General features: G+C 43.7%; 1 long non-coding RNA gene and 2 gene segments (V, D, J or C); 1 reads left to right on the forward strand and 2 right to left on the reverse strand.

Annotated features, from left to right (window-relative positions):
• Positions 1-8426: 8426 nt before the first annotated feature.
• LOC107130509 (immunoglobulin heavy variable 3-23-like) lies at positions 8427-9071 on the reverse strand (the record flags this gene model as incomplete). The annotated part of the segment is given in 2 exon segments: positions 8427-8851; positions 8955-9071. Coding segments are annotated over 2 exon segments (471 nt in total), but the record flags the coding sequence as incomplete, so codon positions are not given.
• Positions 9072-14515: 5444 nt separating this feature from the next.
• Positions 14516-15672, reverse strand: LOC102139688 (immunoglobulin heavy variable 1-18-like). The segment is given in 2 exon segments: positions 14516-15524; positions 15610-15672. Coding segments are annotated over 2 exon segments (363 nt in total).
• On the forward strand, positions 15250-23154 carry LOC141407402 (uncharacterized). 2 transcript variants are annotated; one of them, XR_012416345.1, is made up of 2 exons: positions 15250-15656; positions 22495-23154. It is a non-coding gene; the product is annotated as an uncharacterized lncRNA (long non-coding RNA). The 2 variants fall into 2 exon arrangements; XR_012416344.1 differs by having other exon boundaries at positions 22498-23154.
• Positions 23155-25029: the final 1875 nt, after the last annotated feature.

The following is a 25029-nucleotide window of genomic DNA, read 5'->3' on the forward strand; positions in this document are numbered from 1 at the left end:
AATAGCCATACATAATAATCCAGAGGCATTGAGATAAATCAGTAAGTAATTGGATAACTAGAACGAGCCCCAAGTGATGTCAGTTACTATGTGGTTAATAATGTAGACAGGAGACCTGGCTGGATACTAAGAGTGTGTTCACATCTATTTTATCTAGACTAGCAAAATGGATATGTTGAAAAATGGCATCTTTAAATATAAAACATAAAACTTCTAATAAAATATGGAGACTCTCTTGGCCAAGAGTTATCCCAATAGCACTATGGCACCATGGTCCCTCCCTCAGGACACATCAGTTACTATCCTATGACTGGGAATCTGTAGGATTCATACATTGAAAAATATTACCCTCATGGTTCACCTCTGTCCTATTCCATGTATGTGTTACACAATATTGAAAGTAATTTTTGTATTATACTCACTCCAATTACCAAAAGTTTAAGGTTGCCTTTTTATGTCATCTTTTACCAGTGTTTTATAATCTTCAATCATGGCATTATATATGCTAGAAGAAACATCAGGAAGGAATTCTGCTGTTGAAACACATTGGAATAAATCTTATCAGGCACTATTGACAAAAACACTGCAGAAAAAAATTCAGGGAATCAATTCTTGTGTGATATTTTGCAACTAAAGACTCAGGTCAGACCAGATATGGTGGCTCATGCCTATAATTCCACCACTTTGAGAAGCAAAATCAGGGGAATCACATGAGACCAGGAGATCAAGACCAGCCTGACAACATAGAGAGACCCCATTTCTATGAAATAATTTTTAAAATCAGCTGGGTGTGGTGGTGTACCCCTCTAGTCCTTGCTACTCAGGATGAGACAGAAGGATTTTGTGAGCCAGGAGTTCAAGGTTACATTGACCTATGATTGTGCCATTGCGCTCCAACCTGTGCAAGAGAGCCTATCTCTAATTGTAATAATATTAACTAAGAATTTTACACAATTGTAAGGCACTTCAAATAGAAGATACTAAACTAAATATTCTCAGGAATCCTCTGGCGCTTCTGATGTTTTGGAGCAGAGAGCTCACCTAAGACATTCAGAATAAGTGGATGATTTTAGATAGTGAAAAGTCTCCACACAAGACATTGGGACAGGACCCCTGTGTAATCCCCTGCCTGTACCTTTCACCTACCTCTTTCTCCTGATTTTCTTCATCCATTTCATTATTAATTGCTTATTCTTATAAGCAGTCTTCTCATTTTTTGTAGACCTGTTGTTGTCCACCCATATTAGACACTGGTCTTTCTTTATTCATGATTTTTATAGTTGCTGTATAGAATAAGTCATCAGACTATTGTTTTGAGTCTGACTGCTGATAACTTAAGGCCGCTTCCTCCATCTTCTCCTTTCTTTCCCATGAGGTGAATAATCTAGTTAGGAATCACAGGAACTCCCCCATTTGACGCCATTGGAGGTTCAAGCACCACAGACTCCTTTCCTGAGTGAGAACCCTCACGCCGCCTCCACCACCAAACCACTATAGAAACCCTGAGTCAGTCTCCTTTCTTGCTCTATTGAGCCATTTTGGACATTCCTAACAGATGAGCACTAATCTCCGCAGACAACTCCTGAGGTCATTAACCTTTCCATATTCATAAGCGGGAGTGTGCAGCACCCACAGATGTGACATCCACACAGCATTTTAGTTGAGATCTCTTGGCCTTTGCATTGTTTGAACTAGGACTGATGCTCTGAGCTTGGTGCCATGATTCCTCACCACAGGATGCCCCTGTTCCCTGAACCAACCCCAGGACAGAACTGGACATGCCTGGAGTGGTTGATTAACCTGTTATGTAACGAAATCATGAAATCACTGTATTCTAGCATTTCCTTAAAAATATAGGTAGGCATAGGGTTGATTCACATGTATATTCCGGGTTCTTTGATTTCATATATATATATATTTAATTAAATCTTTAATTCTGTGTTGAGAAATTTAAAATTTCTTCAGTTTGGTGAGTGAAGTCCTTATGCCATTGTTCTGTGATTTTCCTTTCTATTTCTCTTATGTTTTATTCATCTCTGTCTAATTCATTGTCTACCAAATTATATGTGTTTAAATTTGTAATATTTTAATGAGGTGACATTAGCAAATAGTAGCCATCCTGTATCGTGTACGGTTTGACAAATAGTGACATAACCATTACGTTTCTCAATATAGAAAAAAAAATCAACCACCCTCAAAATTTCTTCCTGTTTTCCTATAACTTCTGCTTCCTCCACCTTCCCTTCTCATACCATGTCCAGAGTCAACTGCTGGTTTTCTTCATGTAACATTAGATCAGTATTCACTTTATAGAATTTATAAAAGTGGAATAGTATATATGGACTTGTGTTTGTCCTTTTTCACTCATCATATGTACTTGTGCCTTCACCCTCGCTGTTGAGTGTACCCAGCAGTACCTGATTGTAACAGTGGGTGTTTTTCCAGTGAATGAATTTACCACAATTTTTTGATTGATTAAACTGTTGATTGACATTTTGATTGCTTTCAGTATCTGGGTATTATTTAAAAAGCTGCTACTCATTTTAGAGAAGTGCACAGCTGAGAAACACAACGTTCTTATTCTTACAGCAATATGAACAGCAGCTAAACTGGAAAACCTGCACTTTTATCAATTGTCTTCAACACATCAGGTAATTGAAGTTATAGAATTCTGTGTGTGTGCATGAGTTTGTGAGTGAGAGAGAAGGAGGGAAAAAGGGAGAAAGAAGAAAAACAGATCCTACATAATTGACCATAATTTATGAGGAGTTCAAATAAATACGGGGACTCAGAGTCTTAATGGAAAAGGTGCATATAAGATGGAGAGGACGACTTGATGCACCTACATATGGTTATACATTTATATAAATGCCATTTTTTAATAATACAAAGAATCATGTACATGAGAGTAAACACAGTGGCGGGTGTCCAGTGGTGAAATATGATGGTGATGCCAAACCCCATCTCCAGCCCCTTTTCCGTCTTTCACCTGCCTTGATGTGTGTCCTTCGCACCCCCTGGTGTCTTGAGCGCCTCCTGCTGTCCCTCAGGACCCTGCAGGGAGGTTTGTGTCTGGACTCACAATGTCTTCCCCTCACTGTGTCTTTTGTATAAAAACTCATGGTTGTGTACTCGTTGCTCAGTTAGCTCAGCTATCGGAAAAACTGTTTCTTCGATATGGATCTGCAGATGGTGACTGGACTCCTGAGGAGTGGGTTGGATTGTGCACTCCCTCATGACCTGTGCACCTGATTCACTCCAGTCCCTTCCCTGGGGGGCTGATGATCCAGCTACAGCAGGAAGCACTGGTTGTAATGGAGAAACAGAGACGGCACAGGTGAGGGAGAGGGTCTGTGAGGGCTTCACCAGGCCGGGAGTGCGCCGGGAATCACAGCTGTCGGCATGCACAGGTTCTGAGCAACACGTTGAAATTCACAAACATTCACTTTTTGATGAGAATGAAGAACTCCCTGTGTGGATGAGAATGAGGAGCTCCCCGTGTGGATGAGAAGGAGGAGCTCAGTGTGTGGATGAGAATGAGGAGCTCAGTGTGTGGATGAGAATGAGGAGCTCAGTGTGTGGATGAGAATGAGGGGCTCCCTGTGTGGATGAGAAGGAGGAGCTCCCTGTGTGGATGAGAAGGAGGAACTCACTGTGTTGCAACTTGTGTGTCCCCGAGAGCAAATAGTAGATTCAGAAGTTAGAATTAGACAAATATATGGTCACATTTTTTCTTCAAACTTTCAACCAAATAAGAAAGACCAAGTGCTGATAGAAGAATGGGCATTGGATTATTACCTCTATCTATGATAATGGTGATGTTCAGAATCAGATTGTCCTGTGATAGCCTAAAGTATGTCATAATCCTGAATCCACAATTAGACCTGAGCAGCAATCATCAGCAGTGGAGGTCACCTCACATGAGGAAAGATCTGACTCTGCAAAGCTGCACACGGGGGTCTCTGCAGGCCCTTAGTTGTACAGGAACAGCTCCTCCCTCAGACGCAGAGTGAGGACAGGTTGTTCTTTATCTGGAGGAGGTGAAGGTGAGTGTGTGGAAAGAAGCAAACTCACTCTAATCAATATCTCTGTACTTGGACAGAAACCAAAGTTTACAAGAAATTATGAACTTGGCGTAAAGTAGGAAATTACAATTGTTTGCAGGCTGCACGCTTGCTTCTCCATGTCATCTAAGAGAACCAAGGAAAATCGTGTTTTCTTATGTACATATCCATAAACGGTATTTCCATCCTGATAACACACCTCCTATACCTCCAACATCAGGGAGCACCTGGACCAGGAACCCAGCACAGCTCTCTGACATCTATCACCCGGGTTTTGACAAAGAGACACATCCTGGAGCTCCTCCCAAACAGTGACTGTGCTCAGTGAAGATGCGAAGGTGTGGCTGTTGCTGGGCACATGGGGGATTCCTGATGGGAAACTACACTCCGGGGGGAACCAATGGCCTTGATGGAATTAGCTTAGACCACACGGTTGTTGGGAAGCTCCATCAGAATCCCACCCTTCTCCAGCACTCGTTGTGAGATTGGCATAGTGGGCTGACAGTGTCTACAGCCTCACTCGGCCTCCTGTGCACTTTTCTGCCACTTGCCTCTCCCACAGCCTCCACCACCTGCACCTCACACTAGATACCTACAAACATAGGGACATTTTGGTCAGAAACTGCCACCTACAATCACTATTTTTTCACTTACATGCACTCACACTCAATATCTCTAGGTCTCCATGTTTTGCCTTTTAAAATAGGAACAAGAAAACCCAGCTCAGCCGTAACTCTATGGTGAGCCACGTGTGTTCAGAGCTGATCATCAAATCGAAACTCCAGGTAATGCTGGACTGGGGCTCTTCTCCCAGAGCTGCAGGGTCAGGGCTCTACTGGTTTTCATCAGGAGAGGGAGGGCCCTATTTTCACTTCCCCTCCTCTGTAGTAAATGCTGAGGTGGGACGCCTGAGGAGAGAGCAGAGCCCAGGGCTGATGTGAGAATCCTGGGGGAGTTTAATGTTGATGGCAGCGTTTGGAAAACATAATTTCTTGTTATGTGATTTTCTCATTAAAATTACTAACAATTATTATTTTATTTCTCTTTTACATACTTGAAAAAATAGAAATATAACTACACTTATGAAACTCTAAGACATATAAGAGGAGAAATAGAAAACAATAAAAAACTGAGGAGACTTCAACACCTCACCCTCAATAATGTATAGAACATCCAGAGAAACATTCTTAGGAAGCCCGTGGACTTAAGCACTGTTGAACAAACTGCCCTAATAGACATCTACGGGACATTCCAACCAACAGCAGCGTGATACGCATGCTTCCCAAGCACATATAAATATTCTTCATGATGGGTTATATATTAGATAAAAATGACTCTCAGCATTTAAAAAAGTAACTCCAATGATTCTCTAACTTTTAAAAAAAATTCGTGAGGTGCCCACCTTCTAAACTCTTTCTAAGAGTCTCCAATCAGTGTATTACCCGTAATAGACAAAGGCAAAAGAAGAGAATCAAACTTCTGACAATGCTTAGTATATATAAATAAAGTACTCCAAAATCATAGTCAACTAAGTTCTACAAGACTTTAAAAGGATTCTGCAGTATGATAAGCTCAAAGTTATTCTTGAGATGCGTTGATCATTCAACATCTTCAAATCAATAAATTTGATGCGCTAAATTAAGAGGATAAAGGAAAAGAATCACCTTCTCACCAGACACAGAAAATAACATTTAAAACATTCAAGATTTCATAATAAAACCTCTAAAAAGTAGGAAAACAAGGATATAACCTGTATATAATAAAAGTCACATGTAAAGCCATATTTTTATCATACAGAAGAGTGAAAGGTTAAAATAAACCTTTGTAAAAATAAACCTTTTTTTTTACAAAGGTAAAAATAAACCTTTGTAAAAATAAACCTTTGTAAAAAGGCAAAATAAACGTGATGACATCTTACTTCCAGATTTCAAAAGCAATAACGAAAATAGAATAATAAAAACAGGATGGCATTGTCATAAATATGTAGAAAGCGCTCAGAAATAAACTGATATATCAATGGCAAACTGATTTTCAGTATGAGAACCGACAATATACAATGGACAAACCAAGTCTTTCCCTAAGAGTGTGTTAGAAAAGCTGGATCTACACATGCAAAGAATTAAGAATTTTAGATTAGAATATACACAAAAATCACTCTGAAAGGCTAAATATTTAAACATCTGGCCTGCAATTGTAAAATTTCCCTGACCCAGAAAATAATATTAACAATGATTTCCTGTTTTCACATTAAAGACACATGAAACAAAAGCAGAATTAAACAGGTGGAGCTACATCAAAACAAAAAGATTCTGCAAAGCATGGAAAAAATTCCAACCTACAGCATGATGGGAAAATATAATTGCAAGCCACGCATCTGAAAAAGGGTTGATATCCAAAATACACATGCAACATCTGCAACTCATTAGCAAAATAATATTTGCCTGATTGGATAGTGATCAGTTTTTCACCTTAAAAAAAATTAAGAACATAGTTCTCATGTTAAAGATTCTTCCCTCTGGGTAATGGTAAGTTCCATGGTACACTTGGTTAGAGTAGACTTTGTAGATACTCACTCCAACACCAATAAATGTGGTGCTATGAATTTACTTAGGACAAGTAAAACGGGTGGCCCTGATTCCATCAGAGCAGAACTGGAGAAAGTGAAATTCCATGGTGACTGAGCAGCCTTGCCTCTCTCTGGGACCTCAACCTACACTTATTGGTGGATGATCTTAGGTACACCGGATATTCCCAGCCATCATCAAAACTGTCATCCTCTACGTCTCACAGAAAAGTGGCGTGTCCATCTGTAGCTTGTCAGCCCTGAATAACAGAAAGAAAGAGACTCTAAAATATAATAATATTTATTCTGGGATATGTATTGCAATTGAAATATGTATGAGTGCATTCAGATGAGTAAAGGAAGATAAAGAATTAAGGAATGGCCGGGCGTGGTGGCTCAAGCCTATAAACCCAGCACTTTGGGAGGCCGAGACGGGCGGATCACGAGGTGAGGAGATCGAGACCATCCTGGCTAACATGGTGAAACCCCTTCTCTACTAAAAAATACAAAAAACAAAAACAAAAACAAAAAAAAAACTAGCCGGGCGAGGTGGCGGGCGCCTGTAGTCCCAGCTACTCGGGAGGCTGAGGCAGGAGAATGGCGTAAACCCGGGAGGCGGAGCTTGCAGTGAGCTGAGATCTGGCCACTACACTCCAGCCTGGGCGACAGAATGAGAATCCATCTCAAAAAAAAAAAAAAAAAAAAAAAATGAGGAGGGTTACATCAGCTGTTTTAGACAATTATCCTGGGCTAGAAGGATCAATAATAGGGTTGACATCAGTGTAATGTTGAACAGGCAGTTGCGGGGCAGTTATTCTTGGAGAAACAATTCTTTTAAGGTTGTAGTGGCCTCTGTGCAAAGTTGTGGTTGTGCAGAGTCTGTTGATGGTAGTTCTTGTTATCAGGCATATGTGTGCTAGAACCCTCCTTCATGGCCTTCCCCAAATTCATTCATTAGGGTTTTAACACAAGTGGCTCCATTTTGATTCTGATGCATTTCACAAACTTTCTAACACTACTTCTGAAGCAGGATGACTCTGACAGTTTGCATAGGACAGGGTTAATCCCACATCCACATCCCATTTTGATCACATAAGCGTATCCCAGTCACCGCTAATGGCCAATTGCATTCCTAGATGAGTCTACACACAACACAGTGGAGGGTCCTGAGAAAATGGGGAGAGAAGGAAGTTCCATCAGCCTCACCCACGTGGCTGCAGGAGCCACAGCCTGAGCCTCACCTGAGCTCCAAGAAAATGCCTTGAGCCCTGGAATGGAGACCATGGAGACCATCTTTTTCTTTTTCAGAAAGCAGGAAAATAAAATTTAAAAGGAAGAACAAACACTACAAAGAAAGAACGAAGTCTGTGAGCAAAAGCAGCACCAGGTCAGTCTGATACTGACTGGCTTTAGTGTCAGGAGAAGGGTCAGAGGAGAAACCTGTGAGCTTCTACATGACACTGACCCTGGCCCAGCCTCTCTATTGACTGCGATCAGAATCCCAAAGACTGTTCTAGTCCAGGAATCTCCCTGAGGTTTCTGTCCTGGGTCTGATTGGAGAAAACTCACCAGGCACCGCTGAGCTTCCTCAGGACTCTGATCCTGGTGAGGACTTTTCATCTCTGTAAGCAACAATCTGCATTTTGTGCATATGAAAATAGGTTATCATAATAAATAGTCGTTTAAAAAATATTTAGAGATGACATTGGTAATCAGAGAATTCTGAACTCAGAGAGGTTCACTACAGGAACTGTAGAAAGATGACGTCCCACATCCTGACAGGAAATCAGCCTCCGTGTGCACCGGCTTCCGGGTTGACTCTGATCAGTGGGTCCCGAGCGCCCCCTGCCGCTGATTTCCCCAGCGTTCCTGCCGGGAGGTTTGTGTCTGGGCTCACACTGACCTCCCCTCACTGTGTCTCTCGCACAGTAATAGACAGCCGTGTCCTCAGCTCTCAGGCTGTTCATTTGAAAATACAGTGTGTTCTTGGCGTTCTCTCTGGAGATGGTGAATCTGCCCTTCACGGAGTCAGCGTACCATGTGCTACCACCACCATTACTAATACGTGAGACCCACTCCAGCCCCTTCCCTGGAGCCTGGCGGACCCAGTCCATGTAGTAGTCACTAAAGGTGAATCCGGAGGCTGCGCAGGAGAGTCTCAGGGACCCCCCAGGCTTTGCCAAGCCGCCCCCAGACTCCACCAGCTGCACCTCACACTGGACACCTGCAAACAAAAAGACACCAAGGTCAGAAACTGCCAAACATATCCACTGTTCCTCTCACTCATGTCTCCTCACACACAGTATTTCTACTTCACTCTCAATTACCTTTCAAAAGAGCAACAAGGAAAACCCAGCTCAGCACAAACTCCATGGTGTGTTCTGTGTTTAGTGCTGATCGCCGAACAGAAATACCTGGGAATTCTGGGGCTGGGCTCCTCTCCCAGAGCTGCAGGGTCAAGGCTGGGCTGCTTTTCATCAGAAGAGGGAGGGACCTATTTGCATGTCTCTTGCTATATAGCAAGCTCTGGGGTGGGGCGGCTGAGGAGAGGGCAGTGCTCAGAGCGGATGAGAGTGTCCCGGAAAACACTGGAGTCAATTCTGTCTCTCAGGAAATATAACTTCAGATTATGTGATTGTGTCTTGATAATCATTTAGTATTCATCGTCTTATTTAATTTTTACATACTTGTAGAATATACTTAACACAAGTGTGAATGTCACAATTTTAGAGAAGATAATTACATGCAGAACAGAGCAGCTGTGCAATGTGTCCAATATCACACATCTGGACAGAGTTAGCCCTATTATTTGTACCTGTGACTCTAAACACTGGAGGAGTCGGCTCCCCTGAGACAGCTCCAGGGTGATGTGGGACATGCCTAGAGGGGTTTTCAGGATGTCCCACCTGTCCTAACAACTTTATGTAATTTTGCCGTTTCTAGTGTTTACCTGAAATATACAATCAGTGTTCACATGTGTGTATTGTCAGGAGTCCGTGATTATTCAAGTGTCAATATTTATCTTTTTCTTGTTTTTTTCTCAGCCAATATATTCTTTTTTGTTACTGCTTTATTAAAACCAATTAATAATGAAAACAAATTGACAGTGCAGCATTTGGGAAATGTGGGTGTATGGGTGCAGTCATTGAGTCAGCACTTCAATCATGCTGTTAGCAATTCAATTAACCTCTATTTTCTTTCTCTCATTTCTGTGTAATTTCATTTCACCACCTTGTTACTCTTACCACCCTTTTCTCAGAAAATTCAGATCTTCTTCATGTTAATTTACAATAGTTGCATCTTCTACAATTCATACAAATAAAATCACTTGAGAATCCCAGGACTTTGGGAGGCCGAGAGGGGCGGATCACAAGGTCAGGAGATCGAGACCATCAAGGCTAACATGGTGAAACCCCGTCTCTACTAAAAATACAAAAAATTAGCTGGGTGCAGTGGCGGGTGCCTGTAGTCCCAGCTACATGGGAGGCTGAGGCAGCAGAATGGCGTGAACCCGGGAGTTGGAACTTGCAGTGAGCCGAGATTGCGCCACTGCACTCCAGCCTGGGTGACAGAGCAAGACTCCGTCTCAAAAAAAAAAAAAAAAAAAAAAAAGATCACTTGAGATTTACTGTGAATTCTTCAGCTTCCTTCACTCACCACAATTATTTTATAATATCCTCATGTTCGTATGTGAATGAGGCATGCCTTGATTTAAACGGTTCATTGTATTTTGCTACATTAATATTTCTCAAATTGTTTAACAATGCACTAAATAATGGATACTTGATATGTTGACTCAGTTTCTGAATTTTATTTAGAAATTAGATACTAAGGATTATAATGTAAAAATTGAGAAATTAATCCTACTCTGACCTCATTAACAAAAACCATGAATAACTACAAAAAATAAACCCTTCAGGATGCACCTGCCACAGCTGAAAGAGGCTCTCTGGGGGGAATGAAATGTGAAAACCCAAAGCCAAACAGGGACACAAAATCAGGTATCGCTGGAGGAACTTGAAGCTCTTGTGAACAGGAGAAGTTGACTTCAACTGTGATAGCCATTGCAACCATACACTTGAAATTCAGCCCTGAGTAGACTCACAGAAACGTGGTTAATAAAGGCCCAGCAGAATGTAATATGTGATCATCTCCTACAAGAAAAAATTAAATGCAAGAAAATAAATTACAAGTGAAATGCAAACTGAAATTATACATGCGTTTCATTTTTATATAAATGTGAAAGCAAATAAAACTATGTTATTAAAAAAAATCCTGAGGCAATTTGTCAGCAGATTTATGTTTCAGGGCACATGTTAGCAAAGTTTCTCTGCGAGTAGCCATGTGCTATGCACTCAAAACATAGATCTATACAAAGAAATTAAGATTGTAAAAAAAGGAAAAATCAAGAGGAAGTGCAGTTATTATCTTTGTAATTGCTATAACATATAACTATATAAAGCGATAAAAATATATGTTATATTTTATATGTAAGTGCCAACTGAGGATAAGCAAGAAAGTGTTGTGAGAAGGAGGAATTCAAAGCACACAGTTACACTATCTCTGTATTTCACATCAAGGCCATCTCAGTGTCTGCATTAGAATCCAATTATTTACAATTCTTACTGTAAACCTTATGGTAACCAATACCATATTTATAAAACATGAATTAAATAATCTGTTAATAGAGAAATAAACATCATTATAAAATGCTAATTTAAACAAAAAATAACAGAAAAATTAATATTACCTTTAAAATAGAATTTGTTATAGCTGATTTAAAAAAAAACAAGACCCAACTGTTAGCTTTGTACAAGAAAGTTATCCTACATATTCACAAATAGAAAAGATAGAGATGGGAAAACATGGATTATGAAAACATGAACCAAAAGAAAGCTATAGTAGCTGTGTAAATTGCAGACAAAGTCAACATCAAAAAAACACTTTTAGGACTTAACAGGGATATTACATAGAACGAAGTGACCAGTTTTTTTAAAAGACACAAAAAAGACTTAACAAACGTATAATAGATGAAGAATGCACCATTTGTTGTGATTTACAGAACAAACGTGATAAACGGAGTAAAGATGTCAGTGAAACCATGCACCTAAGGGTGTCCTAGGGACTATGAACTTTCTTTGTATTCATGGAGGGCACCACTGAGAACTTCCTCTTGAATTTCTCCCTGTTGCCGCCCACACCAATCCTGATCCTGGAGCCTGCTGGACCAAGCTGATGCTGCAGTCAGTGAAGGTGAATCCAGAGGCTGTGCAGGAGAGGCTCAGAGAACCGCTGGGCTGTACAATTTTTCCCCTGAGACTCCACCAGTGAGCTTCACACAGGTCTTCTGCAAACACAGAGAGAACAGACAGAGCAGCCCTGTGTGGAGCAGCCACAGCTGGACCTGATTTATAAGGGACACTAAGATTGAAGGTGATGAGAGAGAAGCCCAGATCAGTGCAGACCCCATGGTGCGGACACTGAGGAAGGGCACAGACATGGAGTGGTTCCTCACCAGGGCCTGAAGGAGGAGGGGATGAGTTGCCTTTCACGAGGAGGGGAAGGGACACATTTCCATGTCTTTCTTTTTGTGGTCATGGGTGCACTGCTCAGCATTGCTCATCCATCCTCTGTGTCTGCATTTCAGGGAGGGAAGGGTCAAAGGATTCCTGGGTCTGGATGCACAGGGTTAATCTACTCCTTACTCTTTTTTATTCTATAAATTGGATACTGTTCAGGTATCTTCATAGCAGCAAACATTATCGACAAATAAGTCCAGTAAGAACATAAGAAAAACATTCCCAGAGGAAATGGACATCTGTCTGTAATCAGTGCATTTAGAGCTGCCAACCACTGTTCCTGACAATGAGGCAAAGCTTAGTTACAATGAAGAAAATGAAGATCTATACTTTGTCTGGGCTGGGGTTAATAATTATCATTATCTTGAGATTATTTTGTCACAAAAGAGTCAATGTGGAAATATGCGTATTTATCTAAGTAAAGAGTTCACATGGAGACATGTTTGCTTGTCTGAGACAAGAGTCCACATGAGGAAATATCTGTTTCCTGAGGAAAGAGTAAATATAAGGACATATGTGGTGGTCTTAGGAAAGAGTCCATGTGGGGACATGTGTGTTTGTCTGAGGGAAGAATCCTCATGAGTAAAGGTGTGTTTGTCTGACAGAAGAGTCCACATGTTGACAGGTGTATGTACCCATCTCCTTTCAGAGACAGTGTATGCCTGAACTGAGCTGAAGTTTGGGGAAATTCTTTCTCAAACAAGAAAAGAAAATAATGCTCTCGGTTGTTTGCTTGTCAGGAAGAAAAAACCTGGGTCACATAGAAAGTTGATATTTTTTAATTAAAGGTCTTTAGTGAATGGAAGCATCATATATGCAAACGAGGAAAGTTACTCTATTCTTTGTTGCATCTCATAACATCTCATAACACTCCCAAATACATTATTAAGGTAATTTTATACAGTGTGTATTTAATCCCGAAGTTAATGAACTGCTAAATGTATTTTAATTGTATATATTTAGGTTTATATTTTCCATAACAAAAATATGAGCTTGGACAAATTATTTGTGTCATGTCTCAACCATTGCATATCACCAGAATAGTCTTAACTCTTCTTAAACAGTGCCTGTGTTACTTATTTTATACCAACTCTCTAAATTCCTGGAATATCCTGTCTGTTTACTTGACTATAGTTTTGGCTTTTACATAATTTAAAGAAATGAAACTATACTGTGTAATTGAAATGACTTGACCTAAGAAAGTGGAAAATGAAGTTGCTGACGTAAGTAACTTTGAAAAATAAGTAGGTTCTATAAGCTTAAATTGTAAAGAAATCACACATAAGCACTCTATCTAGTAGATAAACCTGTTTCCTACAAGGGTACAGCTTTACATTTCTGATGCTGCTGTGCATGTGCCCTGAAATTGTGCAGCTAATTAATAAAAAGGCAGATGGTGGGATGGGATTCCTCACTTTGCAGTGGGTGGTTATGGACAGTCAAAAAAGGAAGGTTAGGAAGGTCCGTGTGGCAGCACAGTTAGGTGGAGAGACCATTGTGTTCTCATTTCTAATGTAATAAAGTTACAAAAGATTAGATACTAAATAATTTCGATGTGTCCATAAACACAGGTTCATATAAACATGCACATTTACTAGGCCAATTGGTTGAGAGGTCCTAGAAGTACTTATACCACACTAACATACCCGGTATCACAATATTTTATTTTAATACTATTCTTTAAAATTAGAAACAAGCAATCTTTGGAAAAATGGCTGATTCTATGTGCAAAAAAAGGTAACATAGAAAACAAGCTTAGAATCTATTGTAACACCAGGAAACAGGGAAGTGTTCAAAAACAAAAGGATGAGCTGTGCTGTAAGGATGCAGGATCCAAAATAATTCAGCTCCCAGCACCTAACAAAGCTGTGGTGATTTGAACACTAAAATGAATAATGCAGCATGGATCTTCTTCAGATTATGAAATAGACATCCATAAACCAATAAGGATATTAATAGATGATTAAGTAAAGAAATAATGGGAAGAACACATCTCCTTACAGAAGTGTTCCAAATATCTCCGGTGGAGAGTCCTCCTTGATTGGAGGAGTAGGTGAAGTTTAAACACTCATGATTGAGATAAGAGACATGGTAAAAAATAATCAGTATTAGTGTATTTTATAAGGAGACTCCAGATATAATGCCAAATACATGATCTATGAATGAATAATTTTTTTATGTTTTTTATCTAAATTTGTGCACACACACACACACACACACACACACACACACATATTTTTCTGCAATACCCACCGATAAGGGAGTAAAAAGCAACCACAGACTTGGAGAAAATACTTCCAAGTCACATATTTGTTAAATGAATTATTTTAATTTGTTAAATGACTTTTATAATCAACATACAAGTAAACTTACAACTAATCAAAAGAAAACAATGCAGTCAAAAATGAACCACCTATCAGGAGAGCCATCTCACCAAAAATTATATAAAAATTGTTAAATACAATTTTTTATTAGGGACATGTGCACTTAAATAAAAATTAGGTATCACTACTCACCTATTAACATGGTTAAAACTCACAATTCTCATGATGATAAATGGCAATATGAATGTGGAAAACCAAGAAATTTCATGCACTGTCGGTGGGAATTCAAAATGTTACATGCACAACATGAGATTTTTTGGCATTTCTTAACTAGAGATAAAAGAGTTAAAATGTGAACTTGCTTTTGTGTTTCAAAATATTTCCAACATTGATTCAGAAATTGATGTTTGCAAAGATTGATTCAGAGGAAGTTCTGTATCAGATTTGTTAATTTTATTCATTCTCCAATCCCTGAAATTTACTTACAGAATAAATTTTGTATGATAAGTATCTCAAATAACTGAAATTTCTCAAATACACATTGATATTGGTCATTTTCTTTAATGTCTTAATGTCATTTTCTAAGAAAGTCTTCAATCTAATAATCTTTGTCATCTCCTCCATGCCAGCACAGCTGCCTCCTTCCTGGGGTTTCTGACACTCTCAGGATGTGGTTTTCACACTGTGTCTCTTGTACAGTAATACACGGCTGTGTCCTCAGATCTCAGGCTGCTCAGCTCCATGTAGCCTGTGCTCGTGGACGTGTCCGTAGTTATGGTGACTCTGCCCTGGAAGTTCTGTGCGTAGCCTTTGTTACCATTGTAAGGGGAGATCAGTCCTATCCACTCAAGGCCTTGTCCAGGGGCCTGTCTCACCCAGTGCATGTAGTAGCTAGTGAAGGTATATCCAGAAGCCTTGCAGGAGAGCTTCACTGAGGCCCCAGGCTGCTTAATCTCAGCCCCAGACTGCACCAGCTGCACCTGGGAGTGGGCACCTGTGGAGAGAAGACAGGAGTGGATGAACGTCCCCTTGACTGGACTCAATTCGCTTCTCAAGAATGAGACCTGGGGACCCCTTACCTGTGGCTGCTGTCACCAAGAGGAGGATCTTCCAGGTCAAGTCCATGGTGAGAAACTGTGCTCTCAGGGGCTTCTCTTGAGGTTGGATGCAGTTGTTGAGTGATGTTCTCAGAGCACAGAACATATTTACTGCAGTGGATATCAGCATATTTGCATATTCATAAGACAGAGCATTTCATAGCTCAAAGCCTGATCCATGATAAGAAAGGGAAGATAAGTGACACATCAGCTACACAAGAGTGAGATGCTGATGGTCCAAGCCCTAATCCTGCTGGAGGAAATGCACACCCTGCTCCATTTACAAACATTTGTGGGCAGAGGTCCTTTCACTAAAGAATAAGCCCAGATAGAACAGGCTCCTCACTGCAAGCCTGCATTTGATTAGCATAGAGACCACCTGGATCATTTTTGGGACCATCATTCTCCATGACACTGAGAAGGTGCCTTGGTCTTTTCCTGGACCCATCAGGTACCAGCACAGCTCACTGGTGACTCTCAGAAAGTTACTGCTGATGTCCCACTTGAGTGTCCAGCAGGCCCTGAGATCTGCTGTGTGCTCTGGAAACAGTGTCTCCAGCACCTGCCTGGTGTCTGATCCCCCAGGCTCTTCAAGAGAAACACTCTTGGTTTACAGATTGGCCCTGTGATGCATAATTAGAGCTGATTTTCTCATTTCATGGACCATGGGAATCAGAAGATGTAGCAGGAGTTTGAAGTTCTTTATGAACTCTCTAATTTGTGTTCTCCATAATTTTGGCTTACGTTTTTTGAACTCCGTTTATTAGATTTTCATGAAGTATTTAAATATTTCCAGTTCATATCCATAGATCCTCATCTTTATATATTGATTTCTGACTCACTAGATCTGTGCACCTGCCACACTCTCAGATCCACCACTGCCCTGTCACTCACACAACACAGGCAACATTACTTAAAACTGAAGTCTGAAATTCCTATGAATTTCTTATTTATTGGAATATAGTTTCTTCAACTAGTCTGTACCCTTTGAATTAGTAATAACATGCCCTTCCTTTATAGTCTCACTATTATGATATTATAGTCCTAGAAACCCACTTTAAAAATAGTTTTCATTTCCTTAAGTTATATGAATGTTTTGGATGTAGCAGGACATTTAAAGGCACGTCAGTGACCTATTGAAGAGTTATTTTAGATTGTTTTTTTCTGACAAAGGAAGACCCAGGCCCTGAGCCTTCTCTCCAACCTCCTGTGCACCTGCTCTGGGGCTGGAACCTGTGCTTGGTGGCTCCCGAGTGCCCTCTCCAGCCAAGCCCTTGCCTTGCAGTGAGGTTGCCGTGGTGGCTCACAGACATTTTTCCCCACAGTCTCCAGCCCACCATGGAGTGTCTGTGTCGTGCTGTGTCACTCCTTCAGTGACACAATATACTGTTGACACCACGTCTTTTAAGAATTGGTTAGCCTTAATAAACCTATTGAACTCGACAGGGAGACCCGAAGCAAAGATTCTATGACACAGAAGGGAGTCCCTTCTATGAAGTTTCACATTTCCTGAGTCAGTGAACACACAGTGAATACAAAAACTTGTAGGATTTGGGGAGTGCCTTGTTTCTTCGTTGGGCTCTTGCAGTTGAATGTTGCATCTGAGAACATCCGCGGGTGCAGATACATTCAGAATAAAGCCAACTTTGTATCTACTGTACCAATAACACATATTTTCCTTTCCTCCTAATTTCTAGCCTATAAAATGAGCCTCCTACACAGACACAAGGCCTAGGTTTATGGCTTTTTTCTCTTAGAGATCTGAGGCAAACAGAACACAGGTGGAGATTTGGGAAGTGCATGCAATCATATTTACAATGTTAATAGTTCTTTTTAGAAGATACTTATTCAACTTCAGTCTCTCTCCCTTCCTCACTGTTTTCTAGGGTCCTGCAGACATCACCCCATCCCACTTTGTTTTATGCATTTTTTTTCTCAGCTAGGAACCCTGAAAATGCCCAATGATAAAAGAATCTGAGGTCAACAGATTTGCCAAGACCTTTTGTTCCAAAAATGTACGTCAGAGGCTTCAAATTTCCCCACTGTCCTTGTCTTATTCTCTGCCACTGACTTTCAGTTTCCCTGTGTTCTCCTCCTCAGACAGAGCCTGCGCATTGTCACACTTTCATCTTTAACCCAGACCCATATATTATGGGTTGTTGCCACTGGATGGCATTTCTGATAGAAAAAGACTAACCTGGAAATTTTAATATGTTACTTGAGGATTTATGTGCTAATGGTGTTAGAGTGTGAAGTTCCTAGTGCTTGTTGGCTGTTTCCACAGGATTGGGGAAAATTCACAATTTCCCCACTGCTGTCCTTTTGTGTTTACTTGAGGAGAAGAACAGGAGGCACTGCTGAATTATGGAATCCTCCTCCACTATTTCCAGGAGTCAAATCTACCTAAACGTGTGTTCTATGGGTACTGTTGGGGTCAACAGAAACAGATTAAAACAAAGTGGGATAGGGGTGATGTCTGCAGGACCCTAGAAAAGAGTGAGAAAGGAAGAGAGACTGAAGTTGAATACGTATCTTCTAAAAAGAACTATTAACATTGTAAACATGATTGGTTGCACTGACCATCAGAAGCGAACTGATACCCCAGATATAGAAGAGATAAAGGAAAGGCACTTACTGCTTCCTTACACAAAGACTGAAGAAAATAAAAGGCTTTGACAGAAGAAGAGAAGGAGGATGAATAGTCTGAGGAGCAGATCACCAGGAACAACCAAAAGAGATAAAACCGGTCTTAAAGTGGTGTTTCAGCTCCATAAGCAGCTGAGGAAAGTAAAAGAAAGTCAACATCATGCATATACTGAGTTATTGATAGAAAAGCATTTATAGTTGTGTGGCTGACACAACTAAGAAAACAAAAACCTTTGCATGAAAATACAGTTTTGATTGAGGATACACAATTCTTATTATTAAAATTATACTGATCAGTCATCACTAGTATTACTGTGATAATATGGAGGATTATAAATTGAGTTGAATCTCTGTTCTAAGGTTAAGTTTTTGTAGGTGACCAAAACCAAAAAATAAAACAAGACAAAATGTGAGTTACAAGGAAGAAGTGCTAAGAGATCCTGGGGTAGAACTTTTCTTTACAAGGTCAAAAAATAGCAAGTTCAAACAGGAAACCCCACCCTCCCCAGGGACCTAATGTGGAGCTGCCTCCTAAGGGAGCCCTTGTGTCTGAGCGCCCCCTGCTGTACTGAGTGTTTCCTGGTGGTTCTGAGCACCCCCTATTGTCCTGAGCACCCCCTGGTGGTTCTGAACGCCCCCTGGTGTCCTGAGTTCCCCCTGCTGATCTGAGCAGGCCCCTTGCTGTCCTGAGCTCCCTACACCAGCCCCCGGGTGTTTCTGAGCTCCCTGGTGAGTCTGAGCGCCCCCTGGTGTGCTGAGTGCCCCCAGGTGTCCTGAGTGCCCCAGCGTTTCCTCAGCGCCCCCTGGTGGTTCTGAGCACTCCCTATAGTCCTGAGCGCCCCCTGGTGGTTCTGAGCGCCCGCTGGTGTGCTGAGCGCCCCCTGGTGGTTCTGAGCACTCCCTACTGTCCTGAGCGTCCCCTGGTGGTTCTGAGCGCCCCCTGGTGTGCTGAGCGCCCCCTGGTGTCCTGAGTGTCCCAGGGTTTCCTCAGCACCCCCTGGTGGTTCTGAGCACTCCCTATTGTCCTGAGCGCCCCCTGGTGTGCTGAGCGCCCCCTGGTGGTTCTGAGAGTCCCCTGGTGGTTCTGAGCACTCCCTATTGTCCTGAGCGACCCCTGGTGGTTCTGAGCGCCCCCTGGTGTCCTGAGCGCCCCCTGGTGGTTCTGAGCGCCCCCTGGTGGCTCTGAACGACCTCTGGTGGTTCTGAGCACTCCCTATTGTCCTGAGCGCCCCCTGGTGGTTTTGAGCGCCCCCTGGTGTCCTGAGCGCCCCCTGGTGGTTCTGAGCGCCCCCTCGTGTGCTGAGTGCCCCAGGGTTTCCTCAGCGCCCCCTGGTGGTTCTGAGCGCCCCCTGGTGTGCTGAGTGCCCCTTGGTATCCTGAGTGCCCCAGCGTTTCCTCAGTGAACCCTGGTGGTTCTGAGCATCCCTATTGTCCTGAGCGCCCCCTGGTGGTTCTGAGCGCCCCCTGGTGTGCTGAGTGCACCCTGGTGTCCTGAGTGCCCCAGGGTTTCCTCAGCGCCCCCTGGTGGTTCTGAGCATCCCTATAGTCCTGAGTGCCCCCTGGTGGTTCTGAGCACTCCCTGTTGTCCTGAGCGCCCCCTGGTGGTTCTGAGCACTCCCTATTGTCCTGAGCGCCCCCTGGTGGTTCTGAGCGCCCCCTGGTGTGCTGAGTGCCTCCTGGTGTCCTGAGTGCCCCAGGGTTTCCTCAGCGCCCCCTGGTGGTTCTGATCATTCCCTATAGTCCTGAGCGCCCCCTGGTGGTTCTGAGCACTCCCTATTGTCCTGAGCGCCCCCTGGTGGTTCTGAGCGCCCCCTGGTGTGTTGAGTGCCTCCTGGTGTCCTGAGTGCACCAGGGTTTCCTCAGCGCCCCCTGGTGGTTCTGATCATTCCCTATTGTCCTGAGCGCCCCCTGGTGGTTCTGAGCACTCCCTATTGTCCTGAGCGCCCCCTGGTGGTTCTGAGCGCACCTTGGTGTGCTGAGTGCCTCCTGGTGTCCTGAGTGCCCCAGGGTTTCCTCAGCGCCCCCTGGTGGTTCTGATCATTCCCTATTGTCCTGAGCGCCCCCTGGTGGTTCTGAGAACCCTCTGGTGTCCTGAGTGCCCTCTGGTGTTGTGAGCACCCCTTGGTGGTTCTGAGCACCCCCTGGTGTCCTGAGTGCCCCCTGTCATCTGAGCAGACTCCTGCTGTCCTGAGACCCCTGTGGTGGTTCTGAGCGCCCCCTGGTGTGCTGAGTGCACCCTGGTGTCCTGAGTGCCCTAGGGTTTCCTCAGCGCCCCCTGGTGGTTCTGATCATTCCCTATTGTCCTGAGCGTCCCCTGGTGGTTCTGAGCACTCCCTATTGTCCTGAGCGCCCCCTGGTGGTTCTGAGCGCCCCCTGGTGTGCTGAGCGCCCCCTGGTTGTTCTGAGCGCCCCCTGGTGGTTCTGAGCATTCTCTATTGTCCTGAGCGCCCCCTGGTGGCTCTGAGCGCCCCCTGGTGTCCTGAGCGCCCCCTGGTGGTTTTGAGGACCCCCTAGTGTGCTGAGTGCCCCAGGGCTTCCTCAGCGCCCCCTGGTGGTTCTGAGCGCCCCCTGGTGTGCTGAGTGCCCCCTGATGTCCTGAGTGCCCCAGCGTTTCCTCTGGTGGTTCTGAGCGCCCCCTGGTGTGCCGAGTGCCCCCTGGTGGTTCTGAGCGCCCCCTGGTGGTTCTGAGCACTCCCTATTGTCCTGAGCGCCCCCTGGTGGTTTTGAGCGCCCCCTGGTGTCCTGAGCGCCCCCTGGTGGTTCTGAGCGCCCCCTGGTGTGCTGAGTGCCCCCTGGTGTCCTGAGTGCCCCAGGGTTTCCTCAGCACCCCCTGGTGGTTCTGAGCACTCCCTATTGTCCTGAGCGCCCCCTGGTGGTTCTGAGCGTCCCCTGGTGTGCTGAGCGCCCCCTGGTGGTTCTGAGCGCCCCCTGGTGTCCTGAGCGCCCCCTGGTGGTTCGGAGCACTCCCTATTGTCCTGAGCGCCCCCTGGTGGTTCTGAGCGCCCCCTGGTGTCCTGAGCGCCCCCTGGTGGTTCTGAGCGCCCCCTGGTGGTTCTGAGCACTCCCTATTGTCCTGAGCGCCCCCTGGTGGTTCTGAGCACCCCCTGGTGTCCTGAGCGCCCCCTGGTGGTTCTGAGTGCCCCCTGGTGTGCTGAGTGCCCCCTGGTGTCCTGAGTGTCCCAGGGTTTCCTCAGCACCCCCTGGTGGTTCTGAGCACTCCCTATTGTCCTGAGCGCCCCCTGGTGGTTCTGAGCGCCCCCTGATGTGCTGAGTGCCCCAGGGTTTCCTCAGCGCCCCCTGGTGGTTCTGAGCACTCCCTGGTGTGCTGAGTGCCCCTTGGTATCCTGAGTGCCCCAGCGTTTCCTCAGTGAACCCTGGTGGTTCTGAGCATCCCTATTGTCCTGAGCGCCCCCTGGTGGTTCTGAGCGCCCCCTGGTGTGCTGAATGCACCCTGGTGTCCTGAGTGCCCCAGGGTTTCCTCAGCGCCCCCTGGTGGTTCTGAGCATCCCTATTGTCCTGAGCGCCCCCTGGTGGTTCTGAGCACTCCCTATTGTCCTGAGCGCCCCCTGGTGGTTCTGAGCGCCCCCTGGTGTTCTCAGTTCCCCCTGATTTCCTGAGCGCCTCGTGTTGATCTGAGCACTCCTTGTATTCTGAGACCCCCCGTGTCTTGAGCACACCCTGATGTCCTCAGTGGTCCCTGGTGTCTTGAGCTCCCCCTTGGTGATCTGAGCACACTTTCTATTCTGAGCGCCCTTGGTGTTCTGAGCACCCTCAGGTTTCCTGAGCACCCCCTGAATTCTGAGAACCCCCTGGTTTCCTGTGTGCCTCCTGGTGGTTCTGAGCACCCCCTGGTGGTTCTTAGCCCTCCATGTTGTCCTGGGCACCTTGTCATGTCCTGAGTGCCCCCTGGTGTCCTGAGCTCCCATGGTGTCCTCAGTGCCCGTTGGTAATTCTAAGTGCCTCCCGGGGGTTCTAAATGCCCCCTAGTGTCTTGAGTGCCCCATGGTGCCCTGAGCACCCCCTGGTGGTTCTGAGCAGCATTTACAATGCAATTTCCTCGCCCCTCCCTACATGGAGGTTTGTGTCTGGGCTCACACCCTTTGACCCTGCCTTGCTCACAGTAATACGCGTCCTTGTCCTTGGCTCTCAGGTTGGTCATCTTAAGGGAGAATCTTCTGGAAAGAGTGTCCTTAAGGACTGTTAATCTTCTTTTTACTCAAGCAGGGTACCAGGGAGAACTTCCACTCGAATTACTTTGTTACCACCACACCATGAAGCCTGTCATGAAGCCTGCTGGACAAAGCTTATGCTGTTTTCTATGAAAGTGAATCCAGAGGCTTTGGAGAAAAATCTGAGAACCCCAGGGCTGTAGCATTTCTCCTCCTGCCTTCTTCAGACAACTTCACACGGACTTCTGCAAACACAGAGGGAAGAGAATGAGAATAGCTTCATGTGGAGCAGCCACCACTGAGCCTAAACCACAGGGAACCTGGATATTGAGAGTGATAAAAAGGGAAGTCCAGATCAGCCCTGACTCCTTGGTGTGGACGTTGAGGAAGGGCATGAATTTGGATGGCTTTTCACCAGGACCTGCAGGGACATGGGGTGAGCTGCTTTTCATTAGCAGTGGAGGGGCCTCATTTCCATGTCTTTCTCATTGTGGAAATGTTTGTGCTGCTCAGCAGGGATCTTCCCATCTCTGCCTCTGGATTCCAGGGAGGGCAGGGCCAAAGGATTCCTGGGACTGGATATTCAGACTTAATTTGCCCATCATGTTTCTTTTTCTCTAAGTTGGACTCTGTTTGGGTACCTTTACAGTATCAATGTTTATTAACATGTAAATACATTAAACAAAGGAAAATAAATCTTTCCCAGAGGAAACAGACAACTACCTGTAGTCTGTGGATTTAGAGCTACAAACCACTGTCCTTGACAATACTGCAGTCTTCAGTTAGAATTTTTAAAAATGCACATCTACAAATGTCAGAGCTGGAGTCTATAATTACCTCTATCCTGAGCTCATTTTGCCACACAACTCCTCAGTGTCAGACATATCAAACATACGTGCTTGTCTGAGAGAAAAGTCAAGGTGGGGACGTGTGTACTTCTCTGAGGGAAGATTTCACGTGAGGACAGGTGTGCTTGTCTGAGGGAAGAGTCAACATGGTGATGTGTGTGTTTGTCTGAGGGAAAGGTTCACGTGGGGACAGGTGTGTGTATTGTCTGATGGTGAATGCCCACTGAGAGGCAGTGTGTTTCTGTACTGAACTGGAGTTAGAGGGAAATCTTTCTCAGTCAAGGGTAGATAAGAACCCTCTGGATTATTTGCTTGTCAGGAAGGAATCTTGGTTCCACATGAATCTGATCAAGGGAAAGTCTCTTGTGAGTGGATATATCCTATATGCAGAAGGGGAAAGTTACTTCATTCCATGTTGCCTGAGTCTTATGCCCGCATTGTGTAAAGTCATTAGATTTTGTCTTTTTATTTTTTGAAACAGAGTCTTGCTCTGTAGCCCAGGCTGGAGTGCAGTGGCATGATCTCAGCTCACTGCAAACTCTGCCTTTTGAGTTCAAGTGATTCCTGAGCTTCAGCCTCCTCAGAGGATTTCCCTCAGGGATCCTCTCATGCCTCTGCTAATTTTTTGTACTTTTAGTAGAGACGGGGATTCACCATGTTGCCCAGGTGCTCTCGAACTCCTAGACTCAAGTGTTTCACCCACCTTAGCCTCTTAAAGTACTTGGATTACAGGCACGAGCCACCACGCCCGGCCGAGATATTTTTATAGAATCTGCATTTTATCTTGGGGTTCATGAGGTGTGGAATAATTTTGTAAGTTGCGTATATTTAGTTTAACATTTTGTCTCATAAAATTATGAGGTTTGACAAATTGTGTCATGTGTCCACTAATGCATATAATGAAGAAATTTTCTCTGTTGGTAAACAGTGCCTGATTCTCCTAATTTATACTCTCTCTATATATTTGTAGAAAATCCTCATATATTTCCATGATCTACACTTTTGTCTTTTACAGACTGCCAAATAACAATTATACAGCATATTTGAAATAACCTCACTGAAGCCGGTGGTACATAAAGTCTCTCACCTAAGTAACTTTGGAAATGAGGGGATTCTGTAAGAGTAAAATATAAAGAAATTGAACTTAAGCACTGTATCCTAGTAGATAAACATTCTTCTTAAAGTGGTACTATTTAACAATTCTGATAGCACTGTGCATGCATAATGAAATGTATAAAGAATGCAATGTATGGCATATGGTTTTAAGGGTTCCTGCCTTTTCAGTTGGTGGTTATGGACAGTTAAGGAAGGAAGACTAGAAAAATCCACATGGTGTCAGAGTAGAGTGCAGCACCAGCGTTTTCTAAGGTTTGATGTAATAAAGGAACAGAATATTAGGTACTTAAATCATTTAGATATGTCTGTAAAATGGGTTAATATACCTATGCACATTTGCTAGGTCTGTTGGCTTAGAGATCCTAGAAACACTGATAAAACATTAACAACACACACAGCCAATACCACAATTATGTATTTTAATATAATTATTTAATACTAGGAACCCAGTAATCCTTGCAGAAAGAACTGACTATGTATCAAAAGATAATAGAGAAAATGAGCTTAGAATTTTTTTGTAATACCAAGAAATAGAGAATTGCTCAAAAACAACAGGATAGGGTGTGCTCTAAGGAAACCGAATCCAAAATAAAAGAGCTCACAGCACTTAAAAAAGCAGTGGT

The sequence above is a fragment of the Macaca fascicularis genome, chromosome 7 (genome assembly GCF_037993035.2).
Source record: "Macaca fascicularis isolate 582-1 chromosome 7, T2T-MFA8v1.1".
NCBI lineage: Eukaryota > Metazoa > Chordata > Mammalia > Primates > Cercopithecidae > Macaca > Macaca fascicularis.